Raw genomic sequence first — 11,269 nt, 5'->3', positions numbered from 1 at the left:
CTCCATCATGCAGTGTCTGCCTCTACCTCTTTGCCATCTATTCTCACTAACACTTTAGTTTAAATATTGGCTCCCTCAGAAAAAAAAGAAACAAATCATCCCTCGGGTTATTTTACCTACACTACTAGTCTCTGTAACATGGTATAAAAATTAGGGATTCTAGTATCAAATGTGACATCTGATCTCAGCTACACCACCTACGAGCTGTTTAACCTGTAAACAAGAGGTTCTCATTCTCAATGTTGTTGAGAATGAAATAAGATATGTAGAACACTTGGTACACATCAGAAATTCAATAAATGTTAGCTCCCCTCTCCTTTATTTCCCATTCTTGGGACCTCTAAATCAATTATGGTATAAAGTGGTTGCCTAAAAGTCTTTTGGTGGGTCCCAAAGTCTTTTGGTGGGTCCCAAAAGATCTTTTTTTTTTTAATTGCTGAGGTATAATCGACATATAACATTATATTTGTTTCAGGTGTACAACGTAATGATTCAATATTTGTACATACAGTTGACCGTTAATGTGGAGGTTAGGAGCGCTGACTGCACAATCGAAAATCTTCATATCACTTACAGTCGGTCCTCCATATCCATAGTTCCTCTGTATCTGCATTCTCGGATTTAACCAACCACAGATCCTGTAGTACTATAGTATTTACTACTGAAATAAATCTGCTTATAAGTAAAACTACTCAGTTCAAACCCATGTTGTTCAAGGGTCAACTGTATTGCAAAATGATCACCACAGTAAGTCTAGTTAACATCCATCACCATACATAGTTACAATTTTTTTTCTTATGAATTTTAAGATTTACTCTCTTCATAACTTTCAAATGCAATACAGTATTATTAAGTCTACACCATGCTGTACATTATATCCCCAAGCTTTACTTATTTTATAACCAGAAGTTTGTACCTTTTGACCCCCTTTACCCATTTCACCCAACCCCACCCCCTCACCCCCTGTCTCTGGCAACCAACAATCTGTTCTCTGTATCTATGAGCTTGGTTTTTGTTTGCTTATTTGTTTAAATTCCACATATAAGTGAGATCATAGGGTATTTTTCTTTGTCTGTCTTACTTCACTTAGCATAATACCCTCATGGTCCATCCACACGGTTGCAAATGGCAAGATTTCATTATTTTTCATGGCTGACTAGTATTCCATTGTGCATTGCCTACCTGTTGTTATATTATTTGAATAGTTTGTATTATGTATTTGAATTTTTAAATTTTATGTCTCTGTGCTTGTACCTGTGCCATGTTTAGATCATTTCTTTTTTAAAATCTTTGAATACTTGGTCAAATATGTCACTTTTCTGAAGATAGCTGTATACTTTATTGCTTTCATTACAAAAAAATTATTTATTACAACAAATTTGTAAAACACAGAGAAGCACAAATAAGTAACAAAAGTTATCTATAATCCTGTCAGTTAAAGACAACTGCTGTCAATACTGAGAATTTGTTTCTAAATGTGATCATACTATGGCTACTGACCTGTAACCTGCCTTTATCATGCCAAAATATCAATACATTGTGAACAACTGTCCATGTCTTTACACATTTATCTTTACCATGAGTTGTAATGGCCTTATCATGTTACCATTTTACCAAGCCCCCTTTTTTGAACATGGTTTGCTTACAAATTATTGCCATTATAAACAATGAGCATCTCCTTAGACCGAATGCTAGTGCTTTCCTTTTTAAATTTTATTTTTAGTTAAATTATATTTAGTTAATAATCATAATTTTGTTATAAAAATAATTTGTATGTTATGAAGGGGTTCAGGTCTGATGTAACTACAATCCCCAATCCAAGGTATCTACTCAAAGTACCCAAAGGTAGCCACTGTTATCAGTTAATTATTTATCCTTTTTAAATATCCTTTTACATGCATACACATGTAAATGTGTATGTGGTACTGTTTTGTCACTTAAAAATATTTCTATATAAAAAGGATTATAAGTGTATCCTGCAAAATGTGGAAAGTAAATGAATTATAGAGTGGGTCCAAGGATTGAGTTGGTTCACATAAAACACTTAAAAGAGGACCTGCCCATTTACTTAGTGTCAGTTAGTTATTGTTACTGTTTGTGCTTTTTATTCTGTGTGAAGAATTGTTCACTTAACTATAGAGCTCATTTTAATTGCTTCATGTAAGGCCATATTTTATAATATGAAATCATGGAGATAATAGAGTACACATATTCTAAACTTCAGTAAACACTTCCAGTACACCCAGCTCTCTCTGCTAGAACCTGTGTTTCCACTGCCATTAGGTTACTTTTGGCTGCATAAGGCAGAAAAACACAACTGCAACAAATAGAACAGAGAGTTAATTCTTTCATTTAATTTAAGCTGGTTATTCTTAACCTTGGTTACTGATGTCTGGGTCCCACTCCCAGCGATTCTGATTTAATTGGTCTGGGGTATAACCTGGACATCATCATTTTTAAAAGATCACCAGGTAATTCTAGTGTGCTGCCACAGTTGAGAATTAATGACTTAAAGTCATACAAGATGACAAGAAAAACATTAAGAGTTAATTGGTCTGGAGTGGGGTTCAAGCTTTAGAATTTTTTAAAAAGCTACCTAATTGATTCTAATAGCAATCAATTCAGAACCACTGGCCTAGGCAAATCATGATTCATTTTCTGGAGCTGATGAAATAAAGCTATGGAAAAAAATTCTTGTAGCAAGGAAGTAGAGGAGGGATGATTTTGAGGGGGGCAGTCAGTAGTATCTGTCATACCTGTGCCCTTACCAGCAATTAACAATAGGAAAATATCACCGTTTGGTCATTTTAGTGGTGTTTTGGGATAAAACCTAAAGGAGATGGTATACATACATGTTTAATCAGCAGTCTTCATTTTTTTTCAAAAGCAAGGTTTGACTTTTGTGAATCTTACATATTTTAAATCTTCATTAATTTTTTTCTTTTTTTTGAGATTCTTTTGTTGCAGTATTGAATTCAAATCAGTTTTATTTTTTAAAAGGAGTTTAATGTTATTAAATTTTCTTTTTGGGGGGGTAATTTTCTTTCCTATGTCCAGGTTTTTTACATGTATTGATCTCCTTTTCACTTCATGTCTAGGTATTTTATATTTCTATTTAGTTTCATATTTAACATGAGAATTACTTAGGAATATGTCTTGTTTTGGGTAACTTTTAAATTTTGATTAAGTTTCAAACTTGCAGGAAAGTTACAAGAATAGTACCAAGTATTCTTGGGTACTCTTTGCTCAGATTCACCAATTGTTTACATTTTGCCCCATTTGTATTATCATTCCTGTGTGCATTTGCAATTGTTCTGCGTATCTATATATGCATGTGAGGACATACACACATACACAATACACACATTTTATCTGAACCATTTAAGAATAAGTTGCAGACATTTGCCTCTTTACCCTTAAACACTTCAGTGTGTTATTTCCTAAGAACAAGAGTATTCTCTTACATAACCACAGTACAGTCACTAAAATAAGAAATTTAAACAACAGTGCAATACTGTTATGTAACAGTCCATATACAAAATTTTTTGCTAGTCTCAATAATATTCTTTGTAGCAATTCATCCTACTTACACCACACCCTCTCTCCCTGACTTGCTATCCAGGATACAGTCTAGGATCACACACTGAATTTAGTTATCATGTCTCTTTTTAGTCTTTTTTTTTTAAAGATTTAATTTTATTTATTTTTGGCTACCTTGGGTCTTCGTTGCTGCAGGCTCAGTAGTTGTGGCACTTGGGCTTAATTGCACCGCAGCATGTGGGATCTTCCGGGACGAGGGCTCAAACCCGTATCCCCTGCATTGACAGGTGGATTCTTAACCACTGCACCACCAGGGAAGCCCCTTGGATTCATTTTTTAATCTGCTCCTTATTGTGGTTACGTTATTCATTTCAAATACTTTTAGGTTCATTTATTCCCTTTGTATTCTGTTTGATTTTTTAATTAATATTAATCCATTCTTGTTTATTTGATTGTATGAACATGGTTCCAAACATTAAGACTATACAAAAAGATACAGTTAGTGTCACTGTGCTCCCATAACCTTCGTTTTAGCGAATATTGTGCACTGAATTGTGTCCCCCCACCAAATTCATAAGTTGAAGCTCTAACCCCCCAGTACTTTACAATATGACTATATTTGGAGACAGGGTTTTAAAAGAGATGATTAAAACGAGGCTGTTAGGGTGGATCCTAAACCAATCTGACTGGTATCCTTATATGAGAGGAAATTTAGACACACAAAGAGACACCAGGGATGCTCACACAGAGGAAAGACCATGTGAGAACACAAGTGACAAAGTAACCATCTGCAAGCCAAGGAGAGAGGCCTCAAAAGGAAACAAACCTGCTGACACCTTGATCTTGGACTTCTAATCTCCAGAACTGTAAGCAAATAAGTTTCTGTTGTTTATATCATCCAGTCTGTGGTATTTTGGTTTGGCAGCCCTTGCAAACTAATAGTAAGTTATTTCCTCCTGGCTCATAGTATCTACTTGTTCCTCTGGAACATGCTGAGGTTGGACCCTTGTTACAGGTCTAGTGGCAACAGAATGGTTCTGGTGGGTCATGAGGAGAATTAGCATGCCTTTTCAGGTACTGCTCCAGGTGATGTTATTATAGGGTTTTCAGTCAGAGGAAAGCTAGTCTCCCGGACGCTGGATTGCAAGCTTCCTCCACTGGTAAGAGAGGCCCAAAGCAAGTTGGGGGTTCAAGATTGTCAGTTTCATCTGGGTCCCAACCAGATGTCCCAGTTCCATATTTAAGGATATCATTCTTTCCCAATCAAGTCTCTACCTTTCACATGGAAATCATGGCAAGACTATGAATTCCTATTTATTTCCTTCCTGTTTCTTGGTTTACTCCAAGAAAACTCCAGATATCAAAATGGGTTTTCAATGTAGATGGCACGTAAGAAGAGATAAATGTGTTAAATTTGTTGTGAGTTCTAGCATATCTGAAAGGGCTGTTTCAACCAGTGCATTGGTTCTTTGGCAGGGCATGGGATTCTAATTATTATTTTCTCTCAGAAATTTGAACTTAGGACTTCTGGCTTAGAATATTTTTGGGAACTCCAAAGCTAATTTCATTCCTGGTCTTTTATTTATGCACTGTGTTTTTACTGTTTGAATTCTTTTAGGGTATTTTCTTTGTTCCTACTGTCCTGGAACCTAATGAAATTATATCTTAGTGTGAATAATTTTTATTCTTTATACTAGGTACCAAGCGAGCCCATTTAATGTGGAGATTTGTGTCCTTCAGTTCTGGAAAATCTTCTTAAATGCTACTTTTAAAAACAATCTGTTTCCGGTTTCTGTTTTCTTTGAAAGTTTTCCAACATACAGAAAATTAGAAATAATATTCAGTTCTTTGCCCCATATAGCCATCAGCTAAAATCACCAATTGTTAACATCTTACCACATTTGCTTTATTTTTCTAAATACACACACACGCGTGTGTGTGCATGCGTGTCCTTTTCCCCTGAATCATTTGAAAATAAGTTGGGGACATCCTGACATTTTACCCTTAATACTTTTAGCGTGCATCTCCTAAGTATAAGGACATTTTCCAAACAATAACAATGACATATCAAATCTATGAAAATTAATATAAACTCACTAGTACCACCTCAAACATTTCGTGTTCAAATCTCTCCAGTGGTTCCCCCAAATATCTTTTTTTAGCTGATGTTATGTTTTTGTTTATTTACTTGGTTGTTTGTTTGCTTGATCTCAGATCCAATCAGGATTCATGTATTATTTTGGTTGTTGGGCTTCATTGGTCTCTTTTAATATAGAACAGCCTCTCATTTTTGTTTGTTTTATATGACACTGAATTCAAGACAGTTGCCTTATAGAATGTCTCACAACCTCCATTTGTCTGATGGTTTTCTTGTGGAAATAGGAGGCTTAGATTCAGCTTACCTATTTTGACAAAGGTGGTACGGTGTATTCTATTGCATTACATCAGAAGGCAGAGTGTCAGGTTGTTCCATTGTTGATGATACCAAGTTTCATCATTTAAGGTTAAATGATGGTAATGTGTACCAAACCTTTCCAGTATAAAGGTACATGTTTCCCTTTTTAATTAGTAAATCATATGTGGATTGATGCTAAGAGACTAAGTGAATATCCGTTATCTTGACCATTCACTTTCTGATTTTAGAATCCATTGAGAATCCTTGCCTGAATCAATTATTAGATTGGTGATTTCAAAATGGCAATTTTCAGATTCCTTCATTCCTTCTAACATCCTGCCTGATACTTGGCAGATGCTTAGCACACTTTCAAGAATGACCTCCCATTAGATGTTGACCTGGTTTGCATGACCTTCCAATGTCTTTCCTATTTTCTGTTATTTTTTTAATTGAAGTATAGTTGATTTACAATATTGTGATAGTTTCAGGTGTACAGCAAAGTGATTCAGTTATATATATATATATATATACATATATATATACACATATATATATACACATATGTACATATTTCAGATTATTTTCCATTATAGGTTATATAGGAATATAGTTCCCTGTGTTATACATTTCCTATTTCCTACTTCCATATTTTTGTACTTTTTAAAGAGAGTTTTCATTTATCCTTTAACTCTTCTAATGATATGTTTTTATTCCCACTTTATATTTTCATTTTCTAAGTATTCTTTTTTGCCTCATTCCTTTTATGTTATCCTATGCTTCTATCATGTGAAATGGCTTCTCATATCCCTCTGAAGATATTAGTGGTGGCTTCTGGAATTTTGTTTTCCTATGTGGTTTCTCTTCTAAGTTCCTTTGGGCTTGTTTAATCTCTTTTATGTTACAGGATTTCCTCAAATGATGATATTTGTATCAGTATTATAGAGTACCAGTATTATAGAGTGGACACTGAGAAGCTGATTTAACTTTTTGTATGCCAGTTAGCAGACCTTCTTAAGTACGTAATGCTCCCATTTCTTAAGCCTTTCTGGGGTTTGCAGCATAAATCATCTCCTTCTGGGTTTTCCTTACTTTTGGGTTAGGTTTCATCTTTCTTTGTTAAGTTGTTCGTCATTTCTCTTCATGCTTTCCAGCTTCAAAAGTTTTGTTGCTATTTCCTCTTCAATTTTCTTTGACTTTGTGGGTTCCTTTTGTTAAAAAGCCAGTTCATTCCTTTTAGTGAGATTTTTTTAAAGGACAGGAATAACCACATGTGATTCACTTTCACTGTTTGAGAGAAAGTATATCCTTTTCTAGAGAAATATTGTTTTTAGTTTATTTTTAAGAGTAATGAATTTTGAGACTAATTTATTATATTAGCCATTCAGTAAATGTATTTTGATCTTTTTGTGTGTGCCAGGGTTCAAGCTGACTAAAGTAACAGACATTACCCTTGACTTCCTCAATCTTGGCTCTGTGGTAGCAGACAGACATTAAGCAAACATTCAAAAAAATATGAAATTTGCTGGGGACTTCATGGCAGTCCAGTGGTTAAGACTTCACCTTCCCATGCAGGGGTTGCGGTTTGATCCCTGGTCGGGGAGTTAAGATCCCACGTGCCTTGGGGACAAAAAACCAAAACTAAAACAGAAGCAATATTGTAACAAATTCAATAAAGGCTTTAAAAAATATAGGAAATTTTCAATTGTAGGGGATAAATGTGTAATCATTCATTACCAAACGCTAAACACAAAGAAAGGAAGAAAAAAAGAAAAGTTAAAAAAGTGCTTTGAGAAATAATGGCGAGATGTGCAAAATTAAGACTGAGTATTCAGAAAAGATCTTTATTAGGGTATGCTAGTTAGCAGAGATCTGAACAATGACCAGGAACTTGCAGGTGAAGAGTGGGGGCAGTGGGAAGAGAGGTATGGAAGAATATTTCAAGCAGATTAAATTGTTGGGGGAGGGGCATGTTACAGTTTAGTGCATTTGAAGAACGAAGTAAGGCCAGTGTAACTATGGCTTATTGCTGATAGGAGAGAGGTATCATCTTGAAGAGGCAGGCAGTAGGCAGGTCTCTGAGGAATTTTAAAGACCAAGTTAAAGAGTGTGGGTCTTATCCGAGGGACAGTGGGAAACCATTGAAGCATTCTGAGCAGAACAGTGCCAGACTGAATATCACTCTGGCTGTTAAGGGTGCAAAACTGGAAATGCAAGCAGCTAGATAAAATACTGCTTTCATATCCAAGTAAAAGATAATTTTGACTAGAATTATCTACTGACAGTGGGAATGGAAAGAACAATTTCAAGACATTTTTAGGCCGAGCCTAAACAAGCTTGCTGTTTGAGTATTGTAGGAAGAGAATAGAGCTGAAATGTTTTCACCTTTTGTGACTTGAGTTATTTATTTGTTCAGGGTCTGAATTGATGTCTCTGAATCCTTTTATTTTCCTGGTCACTTTTATGGCATATAAGTCTTCCAAAATAATAGCTACCAAACACTGTGGCGTTACTTTATACAATGGTGTAAATATCAATACATTAATGTGATTTCAGAATTATTTCAATAATCATCAGAGCTGGGGTTCAGAGTACTCATCTATCTGCATCCTCCTTGTAATTTTCCAGAAGTATCACATTACCTCCTATCTTCTTGTCCCTTTTCTCTGATTTTAAAACTACATTCTCAATTACTCTGCTTTTGGCCTTTGCTAAGTCCCCTTTTTTGTTCTCCCAAGGTTCTCCCAAGGTTAGCCTCAAGACTTTGGATTTTACCAAATGGCATAAACAAACTATATTCTAACCACAACAGAATCTTCACTTGCACGAACCTGTGTCCCCTGCATTGGCAGGTGGACTCTCAACCACTGTGCCACCAGGGAAGCCCCTCATTAATCTTTCATCAAGATACTGCTACATCTGAAGTAACTTTCTCTTCTATCTCCATCAGATTATATGCAATTTATGACCATCTAGCCTAGATGTTTCCTTCCAGGTGTAGTTACTTAAAGCTCCAAGCAACCCTAAGAAATGGGTTAAATGATAATTATACTCATTTTTAAATGTATGTGACACTAGTTAACAAAATTGAGTTGGGGCCTGGACATCTTTATATTTATTGAGCTCCCCATGTCTTTAGGGTATTTTTATCTAAATCACTATTTAGGAACAATTGACTTAATCTATTTTCCTAAATAACTCCTTCACCTTCTAGTGTTTCTTCTCATTCTGTTTCCTTATCTGTTTGTCAAAATGCCCAATCATATATGAGAACTGTATAAGCCACTCTATATGAAAATGAGTTTCAGTTAAGTCTTTTCCTATCTATTATAAAAGTTTCATTTCTCCCAGAACACAAAAAAAAGTGAATGTTTTTATATTTTCTTTCAGACTGTGAATCAAGGTTGAGACCAAGAATTATTTCTGAAAAAGGATATTTATGGAATAGAATCATCCTGATGGGAGATAATGGAAAGACTTATAAAAAACAGCATTGAGTGTTCAAGTTTCAGAGGTGATTGGGAATGTAAAAGCCAGTTTGAGAGAAAACAGGAATCTCAGGAAGGACATTTCAGTCAAATGATATTTACTCCTGAAGACATACCCACTTTCAATATCCAGCATCAGAGAATTCATACTGATGAGAAACTCCTTGAATGTAAGGAATGTGGGAAGGATTTTAGTTTTGTATCAGTCCTTATTCGACATCAGCGAATTCATACTGGTGAGAAACCTTATGAATGTAAAGAATGCGGCAAGGCCTTTGGTAGTGGTGCAAACCTTGCTTACCATCAAAGAATTCATACGGGTGAGAAACCTTATGAATGTAATGAATGTGGGAAGGCCTTTGGTAGTGGCTCAAACCTTACTCACCATCAGCGAATTCATACTGGTGAGAAACCATATGAATGTAAGGAATGCGGGAAAGCCTTTAGTTTTGGATCAGGCCTTATTCGACATCAGATAATTCACAGTGGTGAAAAGCCTTATGAGTGTAAGGAATGTGGGAAGTCCTTTAGTTTTGAATCAGCCCTTACTCGGCATCACAGAATTCACACAGGTGAGAAACCTTATGAATGTAAGGATTGTGGGAAAGCCTTTGGCAGTGGTTCAAACCTTACTCAGCATCGAAGAATTCATACTGGTGAGAAACCTTATGAATGTAAAGCATGTGGAATGGCCTTTAGTAGTGGTTCAGCTCTTACGCGGCATCAAAGAATTCATACTGGTGAGAAACCATATATATGTAACAAATGTGGGAAGGCTTTTAGTTTTGGATCAGCCCTTACTCGACATCAAAGAATTCATACTGGTGAGAAACCTTATGTGTGTAAGGAATGTGGGAAGGCTTTCAGTAGTGGCTCGGATCTCACTCAACATCAGAGAATTCACACTGGTGAGAAACCCTATGAGTGTAAGGAATGTGAGAAAGCCTTTAGAAGTGGTTCAAAACTTATTCAACATCAAAGAATGCACACTGGTGAGAAACCCTATGAGTGTAAGGACTGTGGGAAGGCCTTTAGTAGTGGTTCAGACCTCACTCAACATCAGAGAATTCATACTGGTGAGAAACCCTATGAATGTAAGGAATGTGGGAAGGCTTTTGCTAGTGGCTCAAAACTTATTCAACACCAGCTAATTCACACAGGTGAAAAACCCTATGAATGTAAAGAATGTAGAAAGTCCTTTAGTAGTGGTTCAGCCCTTAATCGGCACCAGAGGATACACACTGGTCAGAAACCTTATGAATGTAAGGAATGTGGGAAGACTTTTGGTACTGGCTTGAGCCGTACTCAACATCAGAGCATACATACTGGTGAGAAACTTTATGAATGTAAGGGCTGTGGGAAGGCTTTGGAGAGGGGTTCAGAAATTCAGCAACATAAGAAAAGTCATGCTGGTAAGAAGCTCTGTGAATGAGAAACTCTATAAATTGGAACTACATAACTAAGGAACCGTACAATAAAGAGAATTCATACTAGTGAGATCATCTACAAATGTAATTAAGGTACATATACTTATACTTTACCAGTTAGTCAGTCTGAGAAAATTCATACAGAAAATAAACACTCTGAATAAAATATTTGAATATTTTTATCTAAATTCATTACTTTCAGAAAATTCATACTTGTGAATATTATAAGTTGAAAAACCTTTTTATTGTATATTGCATTTATTTTAAGCATCGAAATTTATTTGGGGGCTAACCCTGCTACTTTCTTTTTAATGTTCTTAATTTTTTGTGAAGTATACAGAATTACTGATGCATTTTAAAATTATTTTAAATTACTGAGGGTCTAATTTACCCTTTTTCCCCCTCCCCCATTTCTCATACTA

At 35.6% G+C, this 11,269-nt stretch overlaps 1 protein-coding gene across 1 annotated transcript in view; it reads left to right on the top strand.

Moving 5' to 3' along the window:
* The window catches only part of ZNF345 (zinc finger protein 345), a 15,051-nt gene extending 3,782 nt beyond the window's left edge, over nucleotides 1-11,269 (top strand). Inside the window, exon 4 of the mRNA XM_024733898.1 lies at nucleotides 9,323-11,269. Within this exon, the coding sequence (XP_024589666.1) occupies nucleotides 9,401-10,852 (1,452 nt within the window). The 5' untranslated portion in view covers nucleotides 9,323-9,400 and the 3' untranslated portion in view covers nucleotides 10,853-11,269. The remainder of the gene's footprint in view (nucleotides 1-9,322) is intronic.

Source organism: Neophocaena asiaeorientalis, unplaced genomic scaffold, assembly GCF_003031525.2.
Source record: "Neophocaena asiaeorientalis asiaeorientalis breed wild unplaced genomic scaffold, Neophocaena_asiaeorientalis_V1.1 scaffold280, whole genome shotgun sequence".
NCBI classification, from domain to species: Eukaryota; Metazoa; Chordata; class Mammalia; order Artiodactyla; family Phocoenidae; genus Neophocaena; species Neophocaena asiaeorientalis.
Note: the sequence above shows the minus strand (reverse complement) of the source record. Positions and strands in the feature narration are given on the sequence as shown.